The sequence below is a fragment of the Echeneis naucrates genome, chromosome 15, assembly GCF_900963305.1.
Source record: "Echeneis naucrates chromosome 15, fEcheNa1.1, whole genome shotgun sequence".
Taxonomy (NCBI): Eukaryota; Metazoa; Chordata; class Actinopteri; order Carangiformes; family Echeneidae; genus Echeneis; species Echeneis naucrates.
The window spans coordinates 4,418,082-4,443,737 of NC_042525.1; the positions used below are offsets into that span (position 1 = coordinate 4,418,082).

Below are 25,656 nucleotides of genomic sequence, written 5' to 3' on the forward strand. Positions count from 1 at the left end.
TGTTCCGTGTTTTCAGAGTCAGAGATGTCCTGTGGTCTGCTGCCTGACGCGCACTGAAGAAAGTTCAGACAGAGTTGGGGAGTTGGAGGGCGGAGTTGAGCGGAGAGGAGCTCTCAGAAAAACCAACAGCAGCGGAGTATGAGGTCGACTCCACTCTGCTCCCCATGCTGCTCCAAAAACCAAAATCCTCCAGTGATGTGGTTTTGGCTGGAGGTGGGAATGTTGGCATCTTTATCAACCATCTGCAGTGATGGCATTTGGCAAAAACATGACCTGGTTCGTGGAGAAGGTGGCCTGAGAAATGTTCACATCATATCCCTTTACTGTGATTCTTCAGGATCAGCAGAGAGCAGCTGTCTCCGTTTTGGGATGTTACAGGAGCCCCCCCCCTGCTGTGTGTGAGGTCTAAGGGTCCTCAGGGGGACAGAACTGGTCCTGTACTGGCTGCTTTGGATCGAGGCCAAGCTGCCATCATAGCACAGACATCACAGCATGGACCAGTTAGCCGGCCGGGTTGACGGGACAACACACAGATCACAGAGCACTGTAGCATCTCTAATCATCTGAGGCCTGCCGCCGCGGCTATCAGACTCCACTCCAGCTGGGATAATGAGGGGCGAGCTGGTCACGGCGCTTCTGCTCAGTCATCTGTCCAACCCAACATTTTTGCTTATCCGGACAACTGCTGGCGACGTTTGCGATGCAACGTGCACGTTCGGATCTTTGGTTGACCTCTGACCTCTGGGGCGTAAAAGCTCCCATTAGCTTGAAATTTCCTCTTGTCGGTTAGAACCTATTAAATTTAATTAAGGCCATTTCCTCAACATCTGCTATGCCCATCTTTTATTGACCCCCCCTGACCTTTTATCCATTTTCACCATTGGGCCATTATTCACCTTCACCACAGAAATCCACATTCAAGTTTCAGATTATGGCTCCTGGATTTCCTTAACGGTGCTTTAATCTGATCTTCATGCACGTCACACATGAAGCATCGTGAAATAATGATGATCTTTCTCGTTCTCGAGGTTCCAAGAACTTCAAATTAAATAACCCAAGGAGCTAAATCGAAACTATCAAGATTCTGTAACTTGGAAGGAAGGGTCCTAAGCAGAAGGCAGTTTGTTTTAAGGTGTTGTAAAAGCAAACGGGTTGGGAAACACAAGCTTAAAGTCTTTTCTACAAAGAGCTGCCCCTTTTGCACCACCCTCAGGACAAAAGCTCAAGATGCAACAGTCAAGAGTGTTGTGAAATTTACAGAGCACATTAATCTATGTGTTCGCAGTGATTCCATGGCCTTTTGTTCAGCGTCGGCCTCAAGGCACACGTTCCCTATTCAGCCTCTCTGCTGGTAGAATGAGGTTTTCTCCACGTATTGCATAATTCAGTATCCGCTGAGGCTGATACATGTTTTCATGTTCCGACCACTCACAAACAGCCGCAGCACGCTTTCTAACACAGTTTAAAGACGTTATCTTTCACCGCACCAGCAATGGTTCAAAAGTCAGATACCGGCGCTGAAATCAGGGAACAACTCGAGACATTGATGTGTTATATTAAACACATCTTTTTTTGGGAAACATATACATTACTGATTTAAAATATTCAAATTGTTTTACAGTATGAATGACCTTTATTGCATCCCCAGCTTGGCCTCATCTCTATATAAATTGGTGAAAGGCGCCACCTGTTGGTCATTTTGTAAGGTTTTCTGGATTTCCTCAAAAGGTTCTCAGAGATTGACCTCGGTTGATATGCATATAGTATCTACATTTACATTCAATATGTGTTCATTTTATTCCACGAGAAATGATTCCAAGCACATTTATTAGTATAATGAATACAATTTAATAACTATAAGAGAAGTTGCAAGCTGTAAAAAGATTTAGACTTAGTATAGTTGTCTTTGTATGAAACAAACACCCAGTGATGTGGAACAGTTTTGTGTGTAAACTATCTATCAATCTTTTTTTATGACACTGTTCATATTTGTCGCACTTAACTGGAGATGAATCAGTGGGGGCTTGTTGGACTTTAGGTGGCTGATGGGATATTTACCCTGAGGCTGTGATGCCACTAGCGGAGACTTGCTGCTGTCTGTCTGAGTCTATTTTGTGCGTTTGTGTTGCCTGGGAACTGCGATCTGATGTGTGTGGCAGGAAGCTTCAGCCTGATGAGCAGACTGAAGTGCTATCTCGTCACCGCTCTATTATTTTCTTTATTCACTGACAAAACTGGTGGCGTGGGCGACTCAAAGGGCCAGGATGAGGGAACCTCATTCTTCCATTCGTTGGCTAAATATAACATGTAATACGTTTAAATAGTTTGCTGCATTTTTGTCCAGTTTCCACCTTTATAACTGCTCACAGAGAACACGGAAAGTAAATATTTGACACGTATAAGAGCCAAATCAGGATTAAATCGTGGGATGCTTTTAATAGAGAAGCTGAGAAGTCTGCCAGTTCAGGACGTCTTCCTGTTTGGTGTCTGTGTGTGAGAAAAGATTAATGCATTACAGGGGTCAGAGGTGGACAAGAGTGACCTCCATTTTGGCCTTCCTCATGTTCGCATGCCCTAATCCTGCGAAACAACAACAACAACAAAAGCAAAACAAAACAAAATACCAACATAAGAAGTGAATTTCAATCGTACACTAAACTCTTGTGGCCTGTGCTGCCCAGACCTGAGCTACTCTCAAAGGAAACTCCAGCTGAGGATCAATTTGGCTGCGAAAACAACTGTTCAACATTTTCTGTGGCGCAATGACCCTGAAATATCATCACAACAAATTCAGCATGACCAAAGACTTTAATTTTCTACGGAGACCCTGAAATATAAAGAGGGAAATTAAAAGCGAAGACTGATGTAGTGTGTGTGTGTTTTGTTTAGTTTTTTTCATCGTAGCAATTAAATCAGTTTGAACTCTCTTTGACCCTTTTTTTGGTCTAAATTACTAATTGAGCCCAAAGGCAATTTTATTAAATGAGCTGCAGTACATAAACCTGAAAAAGCTTCTTTTTTTACAATCTGTAAAAATAGAACCACAAACTGTCCAAAAAGCTAATTCATCACTGTTTCATCACATTTTAATCCAAATTAGATTTATGAGGATAAAACAGTAAATACTAATATATATATTACACCTAATCTGAACAAAAGGATATAACAGTGCCTATATGAAGCAGACTAAAAGTAATTTGTGTCAATGAAATGTCTGTTTCTTTTATTGAGTGCAAATTGAGTTTCTTCTGATGAGCCTATAAATTCTGGACCAAGACTCTCCGCTCCATTTTGAGAATTTCTCCTTAAAGCCTCTTTGGTGATTGAAAATCTTTTATTGGCATGAATTACATTTGAATATTTGTATGCACTTTATGAACAGTGCTTTGGGTCTCTCGGGGCTCGGTGTGGTGGGAAGCACCATCACAGGGTTAAAGGTGCAACGACGTGCGTCAGCTGACGCGTAACGTCGCGCAGCGGCGGGGGGTCTGAGGGGGCCGGTCCGGGCTGCAGCTCCGATCCCCGATCATGTGCCTCGGTTCTGCAGCAGGAAGTTCGCCTCCATCTTCTTCCTCTTCTCGCCGATAAGCTTCTCCTCCTCCGCTTCCCCTTCTCCCGGCGGCGCAGAGCCCCGTGCCCGGCTCATGGAGGCTCCGGTGGATCAGCCCCTGCCTCTGCCCACCCTGAGCCCGGCCGTGCCCCCCTACGTCACCCTGGGGCTGACGGTGGTCTACACCGTCTTCTACTGCCTCCTCTTCCTCTTCGTCTACGTGCAGCTCTGGCTGGTCCTCCGGTACCGACACAAGCGGCTCAGCTACCAGACGGTGTTCCTGTTCCTGTGCCTGCTGTGGTCGGCCCTGCGCGCCGTGCTCTTCTCCTTCTACTTCAGGAACTTCGTGACGGCCAACACTTTGGGCCCCTTCCCCTTCTGGCTGCTCTACTGCTTCCCCGTCTGCCTGCAGTTCTTCACCCTCAGCCTCATGAACCTTTACTTTGCCCAGGTGAGTGTGTCTGATCTGAGTCCTCCTCAGGTTCGGAAGTGGTTCCAGTTCATTGGTTGGACTCTGAACTTTTTAGTTTTCGCACCAAATCTTAATAAGCCGCGAAATGTGTGAATCTGTGACGGAGGAGCTGAAACTGATGATGAAATGGTTTCCAAAAAGTGAAATGAAACAGCATAGATGTTGGCGACATTTTAAATGCAACTACTGCTTTATTTTCTTTCTTTCTCTTGTGTTGATATCACACAGCTGTTTCTGTTATTGGATACTTCTCTTTTCATAAATGTTTTAGTTTTTCAAATGTTCCCATGAAAGAGATGCTCAACTATACCAAATCAATCCATCAGTAAAAATGTGAATATTTGTTAGGATGATTTCACATCATAACATTGATGTGCAAAGCAATAAATTGTGTTTTGCTTAAATATGAGCGTTACTAATAAATATTATGGTTAATAAAATAATATGGAGATTGTATAGCTCCAGTGTTTATTCTGCTGATATCAGACTGGTATATAAATATTACCTGTTGGTGTCTTAGTGATGAGTTACACAGTGTGATGCAGTGAATCAGTCCCTCTTCTGTTTACATAATCTGAATATCAAATAATAAAATCACCTCTGGCCTCTGCTTAAAGCTTGTTTTTAGTATAATCCTCAGCTGCTGATTTGAGTCACGGTTGACGGTGTTACAAGCAGGCCGTGTGCTGTGAGCCCTGTTGTGTATCTCCAGAACAAAACGCTTGCTGTTGTTCTCCCGTCAGGTTCCTGTTTCTCATTAAAAACCTCATTTCTGCGAATAGACAGAAATGCAGAAGTGAAAATGACCTGACATTTGCCTGACGCTTCTTTTTTTTTTTTTTTTTTTTTTTTTTTTCTCTCTCTATCTCTCTCACAGGTTGTTTTCAAGGCAAAGTCGAAATATGCACCAGAGCTTCTAAGATACAGGTAAAGACCAGCTGCTTTACATTTGACAAGAAATGACCTCATGTGTGTTTAAAAAAAAATAAAAATAAAAAAATAAATAAAGAGCGTGGTTTTGAATGTGACGTCTCTCTCTTCATGCTTGCTGTTTCCCGCAGGCTGCCGCTCTACCTGCTGTTCCTGTTCATCAGCCTGGTGTTTCTGGTGGTGAATTTGGTGTGCGCCCTGCTGGTGAGGATGTCTTTCACCGAGGCGCACACCATCGTGCTCGTGAGGGTCGCCATCAACGACACGCTGTTTGTCCTGTGCGCCGTCTCGCTCTCCCTGTGTCTGTACAAGATCGCCAAGATGTCCCTGGCCAACATCTACCTGGAGTCCAAGGTGAGGCGTCCACGTCCACGTCCTGTGTGAGGACATGAAAGAGGAACAGAAGAAGCCGGTTGGCTTTTACAGCATCATGTGGTGTTGTGCTGGATGTCATGCCATGTCTGAAGACACCCCCCCCCCCCCCCCCCCCCCATCATTTATGCTCTGTACATAGTTACTGTTCCCTAGCAACACAACATTTCTCCCTGTGCATTTGACTGAGAGCGCTGCGGTGCGTTCATGAGCTAAAAATGCAATTCAGACTCAAAGTTCAAGGTTCTGTCAAAAGATCTCTGTTTCCATGTTTTGTTTAGTTTTTTTTTTCCTCAAAGGTCCATGCAAAGTTAATAACCTGCAGGTTTTTCTCGCACAGGGGACGTCAGTGTGCCAGGTGACCGTTATCGGAGCCATCGTCATCCTCCTGTACTCGTCCAGAGCCTGCTACAACCTCGTCGTCCTGGGACTCTCTAACAAGAGTATCAACGCCTTTGACTACGACTGGTACAATGTGTCAGACCAGGTGAGACACAATGAGAGCTCACGTCTTTCCCTCCACAATGAGAGTTAAATGTCAAGCCTCGTCAGCAGCCAATTATCTTAGCTTAGCATAAACACTGTCTGCAGCTTGACCCATATGAAAAGGTCACAAGTGGCAGTCGAAAGGTCAGACCAGCCCATCAGTGGCTGTCTCCACCTCCTACACTTCCTGCTCACATTTGAATAAATGGAAGTCGTAGTTTTTGTAGAAGACATTTACTTCAGGGCGCTCAGGGCGTCTGATAAGGAAGGTCTGACCAGGAAGAGGCCTTGAGGTTTACCCACAACGACAGGAAGAACTTTTTGAGACGCTTCTGTCTTTTTCAGGCAGATTTACAGTCGACCCTGGGCGACACCGGCTACATCGTGTTTGGGGTGATCCTGTTCGTGTGGGAGCTGCTGCCCACCTCCCTCGTGGTTTTCTTCTTCAGAGTTCGGCAGCCTAACCTAGACCGGGTGAGCCAGCAATTACCCCGACCCGGAGGTCACTGGGCCCCAGGACAAATCCAAGGGGGTCGCAACAGCAAATACACAGATTCAGTTTTCTGACTGCAGGCTTGTGATAAAACCTTTGGGAGCCACCGTCCTCATCTGTCAACCTGTTTTATCATGCAGACTGTCATCATTGTTGTGACTGATATCTAATGTTTGTTGTCCTCGTCCTGCAGAGCGCATCTGGGCTTCCCGGGCACGTCTTCTCCTCCAGGGCTTATTTCTTTGATAACCCACGGCGCTATGACAGCGATGATGATCTGGCGTGGAGCGTCATGCCTCAGAACATCCAAGCCAGGTAGAAAACAAACAAATATCATATTGTGACCATGTTGGCAGTAATCATGATTCATTTTTGCATTTTATTTTTGAGAAAACATGATTCATAGGCCTCCACTGTACCTTATTTTAACTGTATTTAGATTAACTGTGTGAAGGTCCAATATCTTTTTTTATCTTTAATGTCCAGTCTGGCTGCCGACAGTTACGAGTGGGGGAGTCAGAGCAGCGGCATCAGCGCCTACATCGGAGGGGACGACAGCTACCACCTCCCCACTGCCCCAGAGGAGCTCAGCCATTACTGACTGGAGCTCAGCGACTCCTGCTGACCTCGGCCTTTTTAAAATATTTTTATTTGTATATTTTTGCACAATGTATTTTACTGACTGAGGCACATGGGGCAGAAAGTCGCCTGAAACTTTCTACGTTTACTTTTGTATGTTGTGTAGAGAAGAACTAACAGACTTGATCCGCTGACGGGACATTCATTTTGCACACTCCTTGTATAAAGTTTAATCTAATTTTGACTGATCTTAAACATTGTATAGTTTATATTAAATGCTGCTTAATATATTTCCTGACCTTTGTAATATAATATGTACTGTATTGCTATTTTATGTCTATGGACATATTCTTTTTCATACAAATTGTTTATATAGAGAAGATATCCATTTAATTCAGATTAAAAATGTTTATGCTGTGAAAAATACATTTTATCTTAATATCAGACACATTTAAAGTTGGTTTATATTTTACACATATTTCTAGATTAGGTTCATTTGAGCTATTTAAAATATGTTTGGCATTGACCTGAACAGATCGTGTTATAAACGCACTGATGATGTTTTTCTTTCATGTTGTTTGTTTAGCAGCTCAAATGTCAACGTGTTTGACAATCAACATTTATCTATTGTTCATGTATTCAAATGTAAAACAGGCTCAACTACACAGCTTCATCACAAAAAGTATAAATACCCCAGCGAAGGACTGAAGTCCACTTTTTATGTGAAACCTGATGATGAAACATACCGAAGAATCTGAATCTCCTCGTGGAAGCAAGAAAAGATGTTATGTGGGATCTGCAACAAAATCTGCTGGAATACATAAACACAACTGAGCCTCCAAAAGGCCAGTGAGGAGCTGTTGATTTAAAATGTATCTATGATTAAACTTCACACACCTCTGTGCTTTTTTTCAAACATCCAAACTAAAGCAGCATCTTAGTCTTTCTTCCCAAAATATCACACAAGGACCATATTTTCTTTGACTGATTTCCACCTGTTTCCCCTCATGTCATTTTCAGTACACACATTACTTGCATTTGTGGCAAATACATTTTTTTTTTTTTTTTTTTTTTACACAACTAGCCACACACACACAAAAACATAATTGGGGAGAGCTGCTCACTACCTTCAGACTGCAGGCTGAGATCCAATAAAGGAACATAATATACACTTTATAACCTCGATCGTCTGACTAAAAACAAGTTAATGTACAAATGAGAATTCACGGTCAATATAATGATGGCCTTGGAACAACATATTGTCAAAAAAGACACAAACCTTAGTTGAATGTTGGAACATTTATCAGAAGAAAAAGTCGCAGGCAAAACAGTTTTCGCTTCTCCCCATTTTATTGATGAACTGTTCTCAAAGGCTGTTTTCCTAAATGCACTAAGTACATGATGACATCACGTGCCATGGATGTTTGCAACAAAGTTTAAAGTTTGGCATGTAAATGGGTGATCATTTACAAAACAGGAAACACTCTCACTGTGCATTTGTGAGACGCAGGTTTAGAGATGGTCTTAGAAAAGGTTGTAATGGTTGTAAAAATAGATTGTATTGAGAGCGCATGATTTGTGGACTGATAAAACAAAATCACAGGCTACTCTGGGACACAGTGTGAAACATAAAATGACTAAAGAAAATCAAAATGACTGTCAGACAGTGTCATTTACTTCAAGATTATTATATTAAAATGTGTTAATCACTTTAATGTGACATATTTCAATCACAATTTTTTTTTCCAGGCAGAAAAAACAAAATGGGTCGTTAAAGTAAAAGAGCTTTGTACCCAACAGAAAGTAATTTATGTCATTTTATTTCCTACAGGGGGCCACATTGAGCCATGAACAGTGCAAACAGGAGGGCAAAGCTAAACTGTCATATAAGACAAATCTGTGTTTGCTCATTGCTGACTGGATCCTGATCCAAATAGCTGATGTATCGATGGGCTGGGTGGAACCAACAAGGTATAATCTACCGTTCTACCGTTCTCCAAATGAATGACCTCAAAATAAGACCAATCAAGTTCTGTCAGAAAAAGGGTGTTTTTAATTCAGATTACTCCTCATATTATTGCAAACTCAAGCACATTTTGCCATACAGTAGCTTATAACAGCTGATTCCATGTGATAAGCATAACACAGAAGCATATGCAGAACACTGTACCTTGAAGGAATTAATTGCAAAAACCTATATGCAAAAGATGTAGATTCTGTCTGAGCTTAATTCCTGTTTGAAGTGATGTTCTGAAAATGTCAGTTATAACACGATCCTTCTCCACTGTGGAGGCAAAAGACCCCCGCCCACCCACCCAAACAAATCAAAACCAAAAAAAAAAAATAAAATAAACAAAAATAAAAAAGAAAACAATCCCTTTCAGTACAATGTCATGACATTCAAGGTCAGCTGGGTTGTCCAGGTTTGCTGAAAATGAAGAGAAATCACTGTGTATTTGCTTGTTTCGTCTCCATGAGTACGGATCTTCCATCCATTCAAGCAAAAGTCTGCTGTTTTGCCTTGTAAAACACACACACATGCTCTCTGTAGGTCACTTTCTTAGGACAGAGCACTTAATGGCTATTTGAAGGTGGCACAGGCTTCCCACTAGCTGGGATCTGATGCTTTGTCGAATTCAACCTTTATGCCTTTTTCTCCTGCACCTGCATGCAGAAGAAACACAAACGGATGATGTGAATGAGTGTAGACGCGCTGAAACGACACGCAGGACAGTTGAGTTGGTCAACCACAAATCCTACCTGTTAAGTACTTTTCTTTAGCTCTGGCTCGCTCGTCCGCGTCAAAATACCACACTGTGATGGCATACCTGGGGAGACGGGATTAGAGCAGGTGAGTCACTGCGAACGAAACACATTGGATCAGCTGAGCGTGTGCAGCAGGCGGACTCGGATGCTGACCTGGTGGCGAAGGCGGGCTGAACCTCGTGAGGATTCCGTCTGTCCGACCAGAACAGCAGCAAGCGGTCAAATTTGGGCTCTATGTCGGCAAACTGGGCCTTTCCTTCTGGAAAGATTCGAAGAAGGCCACCGTGTTCCTGGAAGAGCAGGACGAAGAAGAAACAAGCCTGTTGTGTATACAAATCAGGACAAAGCAATAGCAGGAAGCAAACACCAAGTGAAGCCTCTGCAGTCATCATGTTTCTGGATTTGGTTCCTATCATGTTCATCCACATTAACGAGGAAAAATATTCAGGAGGGGGGGAAAAAAAAAAAAAAAAAAAAAAACCCTCCAAAATTATATGCATTTATAAAAGCCACTCAAATATAACCAATCTGAAATGTGTTAAATTATCAACATAGAGCAACGCTGTTCACGGAAAAGGGTTGTCCTGCTACGAGAGCTAGGAGGAAAGCTCAGGATAGGAAGCAGCAGTGGGGGACGGCTTTCCTGTGGAGGGATAGGAAGAATAACCCACAGGAAAACTGCTCCGGCTGGATAAAGGACCTGGAGAGTGAAAAAGCAGATTGCTGCAAGCGTGCCGCTTAAACTCTCACACAGCTGATATGATAGGCCCCCCTCTTCACACGCAAACCAGCAGTGCAAAAAGGTTCACACCCTTTGTCGGAGATATAATGCCATTCCCATTTAAACTGCTTTGAATGAGGGGGAATGCCGGCTCGACTGTGGCTCGACTAAAAAAAGCACAATGGGGTCAAAGAAGACAGGAGAAATGGGCAGCTTAAGGGCTGCTGACCTTAACGATGGTGGTAACGTTAGGAAAATTCTGTTTGAGTTAAAGAGGACAGACGTCACCTCTGACCTTCTGACCTATCGACACCTACATCACAGATATTAAGAACTCTGGAGCAGGTTTTATTTCGTGAGAATGAAATGAAATTTGAAATATAGCCAATGTCACCAAAATCCACTCCCATATGTTTGCTTTCAATTCTTTACAGTTCAAATACATCCATGTAATACGACTACAGCTGTATGAGAGCTGAGCAGTTTTAAATAACTCCAAGTTATAATGAAATCAGATCTTATTTGCAATTACTCCTGTCTGAGTACCGTCTGACAACTGTCTTTGTTTGGCTGTGCTGTAAACAGACACCAGTTGGTCATCTGACAAAGTAGCTGCTCATTGAATATGTATGTACCATTAAACTGCACTTGCTGTTTCTACGGTAACCCACGAGCGTTGACCAAGTCGACCAGGTCTGACTGTAACCAACTTCCACAAATGGCAAAACAACGTTCTCAGGTCCTTCTTATCTCTGTTGGCTGTAAATAAAATGATGCAACTTGACTTTTGTACGAGTGGGAGGCAAAAAGTTCTGAATAGACTCAAATCTTTAATGAGTTCTCCTACGCTGGGTGGTGAAAACTGTGGCTGGAACCAAAAGTTTCTCTCATGTGGGAAACTCTGCCCAACTTAAAGAAAATCTTGCCAAACCTGACTCCTGAGAGTGTTTGTCACAAAAGGAATTCACAATGTGAAACCACACACAGAAATAAGGAGGACGCTAACCAATCACAACTGACAATGAATAAGACAGGATCTATGTATAGTATCATATAATTTCCATTTTTTCCCCCCCAGGGTGTTTGTTTCCTCTATAGCTGTCAGAGGGGACATGAATGCAAAGCCAAAAGCGTGGCATGTACCAAATGTGTAGCTGTGAAGGGGGTGCTGCCGTCACACAGAGATGGTGTTGGAAATTGGGGATGAATTACTGGAACAACTGAACCTGAACGTCCCGGAGCCGTGTCAGTCTCTCGGCACGCCGGTATCTAGGCAACCACATTCTATAACAGACCGCTCATGAGCGGCCTAATGAAGTCGACAAGTCAAAGAGCCAGTCAGAGAGCAGCCTGTGATCGTTCACACGTCCAAAGGGGTTCGGCAACGTGGCTCATTTGCATGAAGGAAGCCGGAGCAAGTGACAGCGTGGATGATCGACATGAGGGCGAGACGCCTGATGTGAACTATCAAAAGCATCGGCGGTAAATAAACAAGAAGAAAACTGATTGTGCTGAGTAAGTGCCAGGTGAGATTTGCTGCTTTGATATCCGTTTTCATAGCAACATAACAAACCTTGTGCTCTTCAAACAGACTGAGTCATTTCTAGCAATTTGCAGGAACACTGGTCATAAAAAATGAAACCTGCTGCACGGGTTTCTGCCCGGGTGATGTGAGAAGTTGCAACAGACGGCCGCACTGGTCAAGACAGTCCTTTAAGGTTTCTCCAGCCCTGCCAGCCTTTCTGTGTGTGTCCATGTTCAGCCATTCTCGACTGACCTTTATAACGTTTATTATGGGGGCCGTCATGGTGACAGTCACTTTTGTTAAATTACCGTTAAATTAGCTGTTTATGTAACAATAGAGACGAATCCCAGATACCTCTTTGTCTAGTTTTAGTGGCTGCAGCCAGAAAGCCATCCTGTACATATAGCCAGAGGATACACTGATGCACCGACTGTAATCAACCACAAACTATGATCCAGAGGCAAAACTGTTTCCTGTAATTACATCATTTTCATACACAGGTCTGGAGGTCAAAGCATCCAAGGCAGTCTGTTAGACAATCTCCTGTCTACTTATTCTTCTTCTCAGCTCCTCACAGAAACATCACATTCATTCCTGTTCCTGACAGCTGCTGCTTTCTGTTAGCAAGAGTGTTATTGTTACTTCCTGGCATGCAGCATCCTGTTTGTCTGTGTCTATTAGACACCAGTTCCTTAACCACTTATCTGAAGGCATTGACTACTAAACACATTAAACCATAGCCCCACTTGTCTTGTGTGTGCGTGCTGTGACAAAAAGGATAGCAACAGGCAGGTGTATGAACAAACTACATTAGCTGATTTCAGCTCCCAAATTTATGTCAAATAATATTGCATGCAGTCGGCAGGAGCACCCAGTTCTTCAGCAGCAGACCAGAGCTCCGTTTTGGTGTTCAGGTGATTACAAATACTGATTTCATTCCTTTGTGTCTGCAGCTTGAGGTTATCTCATTCATTATCACATTCCCCTGAACACTCCTTCTATAAACTGTGATTTAACAATAGATGTAGTTTAAATACTTGCTGGCTTTTTCTTGGCCTCAATCAAAAAGTTGAAGATTTCTCATCAGATGAGATCTGTGTTTTATTTTCAGTGAAGATACTGAGATTTAATATGATTTTATTATATTATTTTGTTTCCAGGCCCCTAACTTGTTTTAACCATCGTGTGCACGTCAGACCTTTGCGAGATGACAGAAACAACCTGGTAAAACTGGAAGTGCCTCACAACACTTGAATTATTTCAGCTGCAGGTGTGATTCTTATAGCAATTGTTCAGACCTGAACCATGAGTGATAAATTGTCACAGTAAGTATATATGAGGAGTATATATCTCCTCATAAATTCACTTCATGGCAGATGGAACAGAAGGTAGCAAGAGGGGTGCTCTTCCCGCAGTTGGGTGTGGCTGGATTAGCAGGATCTGCGTTTTAATGGGATTGTAAATGAGTAGAATGACTGCACAGCACGCACTGACACGTAACCTCTACCACTGACTCTGCACAGGCGTGGTGTGTAGAATACAGCAGGATGGAGTGTGCTGACTGTGCACGTGAAGGCGACTGGGCCGACTGAACTGCCTTTATGAGGCCTTCTTGTAATTGATTTTGTTCTAATGGTTTTTAAGGATAAAAAAAGAAATAAAAAATAAAAAATAATTAGGGACAACAGAACAAGATAAAGTTCAGATTGGGATAATCATGGCACACACAGTATATTTTAACAGTACAGACTGTTATGAGCCATCACTAAGAACTGAATCTACCTCACGAGTTTGATGTAATTATGTTGACAGTTAACTTGTTTCTGTGCCCACACTTATTGCTGCCAATCGACATGTTCCTGTTTACTGTGCCTGCCTGCCTTCTTCTGATGTCAAACTGGGATGCCAGTAGGCTTGTTACACTACTCTCATCAGTCCCACAAAATTTACATTTCTTGTACATAAAAGTATTGTAGAATACAAAAACATCACATTTATCAGAGGCCTACTTGGCATCCACTTGGTACCGCAGCATTGGTCCTTGTGACATCATGAGAGTCAGGAATTTTCATTTTACAGTTAAAACTACTTCCTCCATATCTTACTCACATACCTTGGCATTCCAATCTTTATTAAGGTAATATATGCAGGTGACACACCGCCCATCGCCGTTCGGGTTATCCACATGGCGCACATATCCCGTCCCATTCCCAGGATAACATGCCACCATTGCCTGAAGACAGGAAGATGAAGAAGCTTGATTAGTAAAAACAGGTATATGGTGACAAAAGTACAGACGTACGCATACAATGTCTATATTTCATGTGTTGCTGAAAAACAGAAGTGTGAATGCAAAGAAGCAATAGTCAAAGTTGCATTTATATTGTGTGGGGAGAGCGCCTGTGCCAGAGTGGATCCAGTCAAAGCCAGGGCCACCTGCCTTTGTTAGCCTGCGATACATCAGGATTGGCACGGCCACTCCGTATTGTCTTTACCTCACCTGCACCAAGACTGACACTAGCTGCTGCGTACAGCCCAGCTGCCTCATTATAAACTTTAAACTAGTGAGAAAATAAACCGGAGATATCGGGCAGTACATCAACTTCCCTTTGCCTTTTCCTGCTCTATTAAGACTCACATGATCTGGTGGGTGTTGGCAGTGAACCCCTGTGAGCTCTTGTAAACGTCTTGGTGTAAACAGCAAGCAAACGCACTCGTACAACACACAAAGTCCCTTGGGAATAAAGTACGTACAGGCGGTGACGCACACATGGATGGCAAGAGTGTGAAAGAGCCACTGGTATTTTCTTACGGAGTAAGACTTCCATGGAAAGCATTGTAAAAAAAGAAAAACCTATTGTCTCATTCTCATGCCACTTTTATACAGTGTAATTAATATCAGACCAGAAGCACTGGGACTGACAACCGCCTCCTGTGCAACTGCACGTCTTCTGACTTGAAAGGGGAACAGAGGTGAGCGGCAAACGTGCACAAACACAGAGGTCAGATTGAGCCCTCATGCACCGTGTCTAAGCAGTGATATGACGAACAAAAGGGACGTTCCCCCGCATTCTTTCATGTACTTGGATCAACATAAACCATAGCAACATTATAATAAATGCCCACAGCAGACCAAACTCCTTCACTTGGTCAAGCACAGAGTGAAATAATATCACTTTTAATGTTGGGTTACATTTCCAACTATTTATACAATACAGTGTGCAGAAAATTATCTGCTCAACGAAAAACACACACACAAAAAAAAAAACAAAAAAAAAAAAACAAAAAACAAAAAACCCCAAAGTCATCCAAATCACACACGTGTCTGAATCTTATTTTCCTGAGCGTCTGACCGTAGTTGCTTGCGTCAATCCACATTGTGCTCACATCTTTTGAGTGATGCAGGCTCCAACTGGAATGCACAATTATCAGGGCCTTCAGAGCTGAGAAACAAGAAAACTCCAAAATAAAGATGTGGGAGGGTGGAGAGACTTTTGCTCTGGATGCATGAACAGTTGCAGCTACTATATCAATTTACAAAATAAAAAAATAAGAAAACATAAAAAAAAAAGAAAAAAAAAAAAGGAGGACAGAGAGTCTCCTGAGCAGTAGGTGCTGGGAATCAAGGTGGGTGAGGGGTGTGCAAAATGACAAAGGACTTCCTGTCTGTAAGGTGCAATACAGTAGGTGTGTGTGTGTGTGTAAAAAAAGATGGAAAGAGAATGAGGGAGAAAGACAGACAGCGAAAGCAGAGGGGTGGAGCTGGAGAAAAGAAGAGTGAACTGCGGTAAACTTTGACTCCTGGCCTCCCTCCAGAGGGAGCAGTATTTTAATGGTTGTGCTACGTGCAGAGCGTGAGGCTATGTCTCCGCTATGTCACCCCTCCCTCCCATGACTGCTCGGCTCACGCTGCAAGGCTGGAGATGGGTAAACAGTCGCTGCAAGGAAAAGTGTGTTTGTGTGGACTAAGAAGTGTGACGACGGTGTGTATGTGAAGGCATAAGAGCTTTGGCGCTCGGCGGAAAACACAAGACAGCAGTTTTACCTTTTACTTTATCAATTGGACAGCTGTAGAGATTTTTGAGGCTTCTTCTACTGCAGGAATGGTTAATTATGTGCCAGGTAGACTTGCTGAAAATACACGTGACCGATGCAGCGCTTCTCCTGAGTCTCAACAGAAAGATTTTTTTCAGGAATGCATCAGAAATGAAAATATAAAGCCACGTTGTACAGAACAGAGCATAAACCAGTAATCCACAGAAAAACACATGGAACTGGAATGAAGATCAGCTAGTGTCTGTAGATGCCAAACCTTGAATGAAGTGCTGTTTACTTCCTATTTGTCTTTCATGTGATCTGGTCATGTTCGCCAAGCAAGATGAAGCACAACAGAAAAGACACCACTCTTGATCAAAAAAAAAAATAAATAAATAAAAAAATAAATAAGAAGCTCAAACCTTGATGAAAAATGCAGCATGAAACACTGAGAGACATGGGAGCGATACAGACAGCATCTGTTTGTACTTGCAAAACACTGATTCACCATTTCTTCACAATAAAAGCCCTAAACTACTCTCGAGTGGGTTGATCCATGTTAATGCCCTGTGAGCTTCTCCTCTGACTGCATCCAATATACACTACGAATGAATGGTATTGTGACATAGTTCTGACAGAACTACATGTTTTAATATAATCAAACTTTTATTTTTCCATGCTAACACGACTCTCTGGAGATCTTCCTTCCTCGCTATCTTCACCTTTGACTCCCTAGCTGTGTTTCCTCTCTTCTCAGCCAGCTATTCTTCCTCGTTCCTTGGTGGCCCTCATTAAGATGCTGACCTTGTTCGCCATGTCGTTTGTTTACATTCCACCGGCACGCCGTCAGAGGCTGACTGGTATTTACAGACCGAGAGTGAACGAGACTTAAGTAGAGGTCATTAAAGCAGCTTTCAGTGGCCTTCAGTAAGGCCAAATGAAAGGCAAACATTACACTGCTGGTACAGGAAAATAATTAAAAGCAACTACACTTTGTCTGCATATGCAAGCTGTTTGCAACAATAATCAAAAAGTGCAAAACATGTTAGACTATATTTTGTGTTTCTTTTCATTGAAACTGGTGTAGTTTTCAGTTACCAGGTTGTGTTTGCAGTGTAACTTAACTGGAGTGATAATTTCTCTGTTTCCTTTGTAAACATACAGCTCATCTGTGCCAACGCAGGAAGTTTTTTTTTTTTTTTTTTTTTTTTTTTTTAAACGCTCAACAACTTTAATCTCCTGTTTCTCAGGAACAAGGATGGTTGTGCAAGGGAGACATTAAAGACATTAATGTCATTAATGTCGGCATTGTGTTCACAAAAAGAAAAATGCGGGTGGAGAGGATTCACATATTTTCTTAAAGCTACGTTTTTTTCTTTTACGCCACAGTTTGTCAGTCCATGTCTGCTGATTCAAAGGTTACAATGGCCCAAAGTTGCTTTTCTCCATCTACAATAATTTAATAAATGAATAATTCAATGTAACATTGCACTTAATCCCTTTATATCTGAGGTGGAGATGAGAGTACAGACAGAGGAGCCCTCTGTTTGGAAGAGTCTAATCTGCTCCGCACAAGCTACGCACTGCTGTTTATTTTTTTCCGCTCATTCGCCATCTGCAAATCAAACCTCAAACAAATCAAATTTGAACTGAAGGGATCAGACCAGGACAGCAATGACAAGGCTAATGTTATTTATGTGAGGAAAGACCTGTTGATTTACTGTAGGGTAAAACACGTGCCTTTAAACTATGAGTGTTTCCACAGAAAAGTTCATATAAACCAAACACAGAGGTAAAACCAAATACGCTTTAAAACTAATTCAGTCTAATAAAAGTTATACCTAATAAATTAAATGCTGCCATGGTAATTACAAATATGCACAGCCGTTTGCAGCAAACACAATTCTCTGGGTAATTTACCTGAAATCAGGCATTTTAAAAACTTCTATAATTGTACAAATTCCCACTTAAATGCATTTCCTCATTTCTCTTCTTTGAAGGAAAGTCTGGTCAAAGGAAGAAACAGAAGAGGTGTGCATGAACGCAGAGACACACTAAGTTAATGTTACCTTTTACACAAATAATGATTGGTGACAGCTGCTAAGACTGGAGGTTAAGAGTTTACATAAGTTTTACAAAGAAGAAAAAGGTGTGTGTGGATGATTTTATGCCACCTGGAGGGAGGATTTGTACAGCTAATTTTGGTACACTTGAAGGTTTGTGCAACTGCCGCAGAATCATAAATAATAAAACTAACAGATTTAAAGCTGTGCCAAGGAACCCACAAGTGAAGAAACAGCCTTGCTCATGTCAGTGAGGAGGAATTTAACTGGGCAGAAAAACCCAAGAACTGAACACCAGGCTTTTCATATTCTATTTTAAATCATATTTTGGATGGACATGAAAATTTATGTTTAACTGTTAGTTAATATTTAGCAATTTAGTAATTATATTTCTAATTTGTGTATTTTCATTCTTTACTCAATATGCCCTCATTAATATTTATTTAGCACAAAATATTTTGACACTAATATGGTACGTCATTATCACTAATATTTTAATGACTTTGTCAAGTTGTCAAGTTACATACGGCTTGTGGTATTTTAAACCAGATAGCACCCATAATGTCTGCTATAAATTCACTGCTGTTAAGGACAAAGAAATCACCCAGCAGTCTGTTCCACCTGGCAGTCTGCCACCTGCATCAGTCAAACAATAAATGGTAAAGGGATTGGATTTCTATTTAGCTTTTAACCTACGAAAACAGCACAGTGTCTCACAATAACAGCCACTCACACTGATGGTGTTTAACCTGTCGTGAAAGGCCGTAGTTTTCTCCCTGGGAACAACTTACGCTTCAGAATCTTCCAACAACACGATGAAACGGACAAGAGGCGTTCAATGATCAAAATCTTCAAGCTTTGGGATGATTCTGTCCACCACCTGAGCCACAGACACCCATGTTGTTAACCATTTATTCAAGCTGATTATCAACCAACCACCTTCTACAACTTCACTTTCTATCCAGTAATTCAACATCTTAAATGCTACTAAACCCACATTCACATCCCCAAACTGCAGCTTTAGTGTGTAAGTCACCAACACCAACTGGAAGAGTGTAAATCTATTTTCACCACACTCCTCAGGCGGCAGTTGTTTGTTCCTGCTAATTTAGATAGATTTACTTTATTGATCCTAAACTGGGAAATTCCTGTTACAGCAGCAATTAACCAATTTGATGCAACATTAATACGTGAATAACTTTTTTAATGGGGCTTTAATATCTCTCTCTAATATTGGAAAATCATTCATATTTTTGAGGATTAATAATACAAAAAATTCATAACATAACAACATAAAACATAACGGCAGCGCAGAAAGGAAAAACTGCGAGGGGCCTGCTCACTTCGGAGAAGAGATGCTTATCCGAACCTGAGTAGAAACAGTTGGGATGGAAACCTTGTAGCACAGTGTGGCAACTAAGACAGTTTTGGACCCAGCCCAGGATAGTTCACTGTTTTATCTGTCAGACTGGTCCTGCCTGCAGAGGAAATCCCTGTTTAAAGTAACTACCTAGTTTACGCTTTTCTTCTTTACTTGCAGCTGTGAACAATAGAGGAACATATACGGCGGCGGCGCTACCCTTCACCCTCAACGTGTTGCAGCGGAAACACAAGAGCTGTTTCTGCCATCATTACGCAAACGCTCTGAAGGCGTTTGTGTTAAGTTGTCAGCATCGTTGAACCAAGCACACAAATGAGCTCAGCATGCAATTGGATCAGCCACTGAGACTTTCCTCTTGCCAAGGGTACAAGATTGAGCGGGGCAAGAAATATGAGCTGAAAAACAGAATAAATATTCATATCCCAGTCATTTTTAATCAAAGTTCAACTGCAAGGTTGAAGAAGAAGGAAAAAAAAAAAAGACACTCTGTTGGTGGTTGTGAACAAACAGAGCTGTATATCAGCCACCATCTCACAGCTCCCTTCTGGCTCTGCAGTAAGTTCCAGGGACGATTACACTAATCAGAGTCTACAACGATGGCAAATAATTCCTGGGCATGTTTCAAATAAATTTGTATTGAATTGATGTCATAAACAATAAGCATATGCAATTAGATAAATGGCATGCTCAGCCCCTTCTTCCAGACAACAGGTCCACTCTGTCAATCAAGCCTACAGCTGCCAACAGTCAATATTATAGGACTTCTTTCTCAGAGCTCCACCACATCATGGCTAGATTCTGCTGTCACAGTCAAGGCATAGTAAAAAGAGATCAACGCACTTTTGTGAGTCATCACAAGTTTGCGTGTGTCAAGTTTCCTAGAAATGAGCTTTTCCGCATATGTGTGTGTGTGTGTGTGTGTGTATGTGTATGTGTATGTGTATATATATATATATATAACCTTAGAGTTTTCATTTTCCTTTCTGCTATGTTGCACATAAAATATTAAATTAAATTAAATGGACACCACTAAAGGCCGTGGAGGGAGGCTACAGGTAAGCCCGTACTTGTCTGTGAATGCTGGGTGACTAATTCCAAAGCAAAGAGATTTATTGTCGACAGCATAATGGTAAAACCATACGCAGGGAAAAGGTGGTACGGTGCTGCCTCGGGCATGTTGGTAGTGTAGGAGGAAGGAATTAGCCACTTGTGTACCCTATAGCATTATATACTGTCTGCGCTGACACTCAGGAGACCCCCACCACATGACTTCCTCTAGCCTACTTACTCTATAAAGCTTTAGGATTTAGGTCAACAGTCAACTTCCCTATGAAAGCGCCCATATGCAGTTGCTGTGTGGCATTACATATAACTCAAGATTTGACAGTGTGAAAACCTGGTTACCCATCATCATTAATGTGTCTTGGCTCAAGTTGCGTGACAGGAAAAGATTTTTATGTGTGAGAAAGAGAGAAGATTTAATATTATGGGTAGGAAGGTCACTGCAGGTAATAGCGCAAATCTGTCTGGCACCATTTTATGATAAATGATTTGTACTACTTTTTTTTTTGCATGTGACAAGTGGCTTGATGAATAAGACATTTAAACTACATTTACTTAAGACTCAGTATATCTTGCTACTGAAACATTTGATCAATGTCACCAATTGTTCTTGGAGACGTACTGAACAATTACTTTCAATGCTGGCACATTTACGGGCTTTTTCCTTGGTCAACTAACACAATTTTCTAAAGCACAAGGTGACACGAGCCAAAAAAGACAAACAAATTCTCACATTTCAGAAGCCATTCGATTTAAAATGGATACTAATAAATTATTTCATATCATTAACGTCGGAGATTAAATGCCAAGTGCATTAATCAAATAATTTCTCCAGCTCTAGATGTGTTCCATGATTGTCATATTAATCTCAGCAGCTAGTGGAGATGTGAGATCCATAACCCATATTAGCAATCTCTAGAGACATTTTCTGTAATTATTGAAAGTCTTTTTCATCTCTGTGGGGATCTGGAAACATGGCACACAATTCATGTGTGTCATTAAGTTTACTCTTGTGGAATTTATCCTGCTATGAATGTCCTTTTGTTTCTCACACCGCAGAGTTGCACTTGGGACAGTCATTCACTCTCATGCTGCCTGGAATGCATTCTCATGTTAGGAGTTCTTTCCCTGTTGGAACAAATATTATATCTGAATGAAGAACTTTGTTTCTATACTAAGTCATAAAATGTCACGTTAACAGAGTTATGAATGTTTTCTTCATGCGGAACCATACGAATAATAGCAGTTTTTAATTAAATTGTGGGTTAATATACAAGACAAACCAACATTTAGAGGGGAATTCGACGATCGCACTGCTGCTACAAGCCTCTTTACGTGTTCTCTGATAATACCGTAATGGCATCACAGAGCATTGAACTTGCAGTAGCTGCAGAGAAACAAACATGTCCTGCTGATTGCAACTTCCCACAATGTTATCAAGTGAAAAGGGGAAATGGGAACAATGACATTAAATAATTATTTGGGCAAAATCTTTTTCCTCTATCTTTCCCAATGCGAATTGTGCTTACATTGTGTTGTATCCCTTTGAGCCAGTGATACTGGCGGCCTTCCATATCTGCAAGTCATGCTGATTTTCGTTGGTCACAGTCCAGGCGTGTGTTTGCCAAGGCCACTAGGGCAGTAGGTGAGGAAGTCAAGTCCTCAGCAGCGTTTGAGTCACAGACCAACACCACAACCTGAAATCACATGCTTTCCAAAAAATAAAAAAAATTCTAAAAAAAATATAAAAAGTAAAAAAAAACATTTTCCTTCAAAAAAGTAAACAACTGTAGCCACTCTCAAAATACATACTGAGATGAGCAAGTGAAATTGATTAACGATTTCTAATTCCTTTTAAACTAAAAGATCCTGTGAGAAAATACCTTTACAGCTGTTGTATTGGACTACATCAGACTGAGCTGAGTGTACCTACTTGACTGGTTTGCATTTCAAAAAGAACTCTGAAAAGGAATCGAGTCTAACATCTATTCACTGAAATAGAAACTGCGCTTTCCCTAAGAGAGGAGTAAAGAGGGGGCAGCATGAGAGCAGCTCATCTGCTCCTGGGTCAGTCTAATACCAAAACGTCACAATGACAAGATCTGGTTAAAAGAAGGGCTGTTGGTCGTGCACAAACCACACTGCTTTGGGATGTCATAGGCCACTACTTTTTATATATATATATATATATATATATATATATATATATATATATAAAGAAAGAAAAAAAGAAAAGCTAGAAATTCATTAAAATGAAACAGGGCAACTTCTTAAAGTACACTTGTAGCTGATTGCCTGAAAGTAACTAGTTCGAAAACAGGACTATAATTCAGAGAAATTCTCTTGAATGAAAGCCTCAATGAAACCAAAGCTGTCCACAATTTCCTCTGACACACACTATCAACATTTAAAACACTCAACAGAGGAATGCTTACACTTAATTTATCACTTCTGCACAACTCTTTGAGCCTGCCACCTCTCTACAGCCAGGTCAGAGGTCACAGTCAGCTTCAGAACAGCCTCTCTGTAGATGATTCAGTAGCACAGTCTGACCTCTTGCTTTGTGAATTTAGGCATATTACTTCAACCGCTTACCACTTGGTTACACACATCCTGTTATTTTACAATAAAAAGGATGAACAGTGACAATTGTCACGTAATCTACGATTTTTTTCTCCTTGTTTTTGAGAGTGCACTTAGTAACAGCACTTCTATTACAGCTGCATCATAAAGTGGGGGATGTGCAGTATGTGAGAGTTTCACTGTCATCGGCCTGCGTCAGTTTACTGACAGTTGCTTGATTATCAGATACCTCTAGAAACTAAAACTAATCAGTATATTCCACGCCCCAGTAGATCTGACACAATCAGTATTTCTCAACTAATGATAGAAGAAACTAATCTATGTGCTCAAGAAGAATGTGTAAGAATGTGTAAATTGACATTGCTTAAACACACATATATATATATATATGTGTATATATATATGTGTGTGTGTGTGTGTGTGCGCTTTTCCCCTCTTAAAAAAAAAAAAATAATAAAAAAAAAGTGGATTATCTGACACCTTGAACACCCTTACTATCCCAGACATAATTCATCAAACTATACATTAGTCATTAGTTCATTTATATTTTAGGTGGTGCACTTGGGGAAGGGGGGTTTAGTTACTGATAGCCTTATCAACTTGTTCCCTTGAGTGATCATGAGGATAATAAAAAACGTGTATGCAGAGGAAAAAGGGCTGCGTCTTGGGGAAATAATCCACCTCTCTGAATGAGCACATTAGCCACACTTTAACCTGGAGTTGGGGGGGGGGGGGGGTCTTCACTAGCCTCTTACACTTTAAATCTGTTTTAATGAGCAAACATGTTAATTGCTGTTGGAAGTAATAACCCCTTTAGGACACAATGCATTAAGTCTGACAGCACCGGTCCGATGGCAGGAAGCTTTCCTTTATGTGCAGCTGTTTTTCTAACTGAACAAGCCGTGTCAGGTGTACATGCTGCAGACGTCAGGAGGAGAAACCTTGCTGTAACATACTTACTTTCGTCCTTCCATTAATCGTGTAGTTTCCCAGTTTGCCGTTACAATGTCTGATCAGGTCGTCCATGCGACTCATGAGAAAGCGGATCTTCTCGCAGCCGGCTTCCCTCCCCTCCACCCACTTGATTTTGTCCCCTCGGATGTCTTTCGTGGAGTCGCCTTTTTGGCTGACCAGCTGTCCGTCTGTGAACCTGCCGGTCTTATGGAGGGCCCTGACATTGTCCAAAATCCCCAGCCCGGTGTCTGGTCCTAAAAAGTTGTCCACCACGCAGATGCCGTGCTTGTTCATACACGGGACGATGTACTCCAGGGCGAGTTTCTGCGGGGTCGAGCTGCTCTGTCCGTTAGGTGTGGCGGTGTTGTTGGTCGGACTGTCCTCTCCCGGTCGCTCGCCGAGCCCGTCTGTTTCCGTCGGGGGTAGAGAAGAGCTGTCCGTCGGCCCAGGGCTTTTCTCTTCTTGGTGTTTCTCCGGCGGCGCCTCGTCGTCCCCGTCGTCCCCCTCAGCCGCCGCCGCCGCCGCCACCGCCACCGCCACCACCGCCGCCTGCTGCTCGGGCTTCTGTTTGGGAAGCTGCGCCTTGTCCGCCTCCTTACAAATGAGCTTGTGCTTCTTCCAGTGCTGCTTCTGGTGCTCCTTGCTGCAGTAGAAGGAGCTCCGGCACCTTCCGCACTTGAGGAGGTTCTCCATTTTCCCACAAAGTTCACAGTACTGCCCGTCTCGGTCCAGGTCGCTCTGCTGCTGCTGCTGCTGCTGCTGCTTCTTCTTCTCCATGTTGTTGGCGGCCACGGCGGGTGCACTGCGCCTTTAAATCCGAGCCCTCACACGCGCCCTGCTAACCGACAACTTTGGAAACGATCCGCTGCCTCTGCCACGCTACACCGAGCGAAACGGAAAAGTAGGACTCGAAACCTCGCCGTTTCATCACAGTCACTCCATCTTCCCACCTCGTATCAGTGAAGGAAGACGCCGCCGCGCGTCCCGGACCGAACATTTCGGGCTGGGTTGAAATCTTCAGGCGGCATTTCTCTCTCTCTCTCTCTCTCTCTCTCTCTCTCTCTCTCTCTCTGCGTGTGTCGCTCTCCCTCGTTAGCTAGCGGTCAGTCTGAGGCTCGCGCATGGCGCCGCTCCGTGTGCTCTCAGCCTATCTGTGGCCCGGCCCACTCGAGCGTCACGAGCGTTGCGTTCGCGGACCGTACAAAAAAAAAAGAAAAAGAGGTTCGTATAGGAGCGGAGAAAACACGTGGAGGCTGCTGGAAGCCCAGTCAAGCGTCATGACAGGGAAAAGGAAGAAGGGGCAGCATGTTTTATACCCATCTTCATTGTGTACATTTATTCTTTTGGCGTGTTCTGAACTTCATTTTTTTTTAAAAAGCACGTTGGCATTGGTTGCACTTTCTAGTATGACATATTAAATTTATGGATTTGTGGTTTTCATCAGAAAGCGCTTAATATATACTTATTGTGAGTTTTTTCTTTTCTTAAATTTTCTTTGTGCACATTCATTGTTTTTTTTATATTGTGAATTTTGTAGTTTTTTTTCTCTTTGGCACTTAACTGTATGATGTGTGTGAATGTATTCTTGAGAAAATCAATAAAGGGAAAGGGAAGCATGTCAGTGTAATATACTCCTCTTATAAAATTCATAAACCTGTACCTTCTGACGATTCTCTATAGTTGT

General features: G+C 42.2%; 2 protein-coding genes across 9 annotated transcripts; one reads left to right on the top strand and one right to left on the bottom strand.

Moving 5' to 3' along the window:
- Positions 1-3,529: 3,529 nt before the first annotated feature.
- Positions 3,530-7,445, top strand: gpr137ba (G protein-coupled receptor 137Ba). The gene is made up of 7 exons (XM_029521162.1): positions 3,530-4,001; positions 4,900-4,949; positions 5,084-5,306; positions 5,665-5,811; positions 6,156-6,284; positions 6,497-6,618; positions 6,790-7,445. Exons 1-7 carry the CDS (start codon positions 3,645-3,647, stop codon positions 6,902-6,904), a joined length of 1,143 nt encoding a protein of 380 aa, XP_029377022.1. The 5' UTR covers positions 3,530-3,644; the 3' UTR covers positions 6,905-7,445.
- Positions 7,446-9,262: 1,817 nt separating this feature from the next.
- On the bottom strand, positions 9,263-25,060 carry egln1a (egl-9 family hypoxia-inducible factor 1a). Of its 8 annotated transcripts, none has more exons than XM_029521449.1 (6): positions 24,519-25,060; positions 23,979-24,365; positions 14,008-14,127; positions 9,802-9,938; positions 9,643-9,710; positions 9,263-9,546 (listed from the first exon to the last, which is right to left on the bottom strand). In XM_029521449.1, exons 1-6 carry the CDS (start codon positions 24,747-24,749, stop codon positions 9,491-9,493), a joined length of 999 nt encoding a protein of 332 aa, XP_029377309.1. In that variant the 5' UTR covers positions 24,750-25,060; the 3' UTR covers positions 9,263-9,490. The 8 variants fall into 8 exon arrangements, with proteins under 8 accessions (XP_029377309.1, XP_029377303.1, XP_029377305.1 ...); XM_029521443.1 differs by having other exon boundaries at positions 23,979-24,455; positions 24,516-25,060; XM_029521445.1 differs by having other exon boundaries at positions 23,979-24,443; positions 24,513-25,060.
- Between the last annotated feature and the right edge of the window lie 596 nt (positions 25,061-25,656).

Coding starts and splice junctions, on each gene's coding strand:
- egln1a (XM_029521440.1), bottom strand. CDS start 24,749: ATGGAGAAGAAGAAGCAGCAGCAGCAGCAGCAGCAGCAGAGCGACCTG. Junction 9,711..9,801: donor CAGCCCGCCTTCGCCACCAG/GTCAGCATCCGA, acceptor CCGTCTCCCCAG/GTATGCCATCACAGTGTGGT. Junction 9,547..9,642: donor TAAAGAAAAGTACTTAACAG/GTAGGATTTGTG, acceptor TTCTGCATGCAG/GTGCAGGAGAAAAAGGCATA.
- gpr137ba (XM_029521162.1), top strand. CDS start 3,645: ATGGAGGCTCCGGTGGATCAGCCCCTGCCTCTGCCCACCCTGAGCCCG. Junction 4,002..4,899: donor TGAACCTTTACTTTGCCCAG/GTGAGTGTGTCT, acceptor TCTCTCTCACAG/GTTGTTTTCAAGGCAAAGTC. Junction 6,285..6,496: donor GGCAGCCTAACCTAGACCGG/GTGAGCCAGCAA, acceptor CTCGTCCTGCAG/AGCGCATCTGGGCTTCCCGG.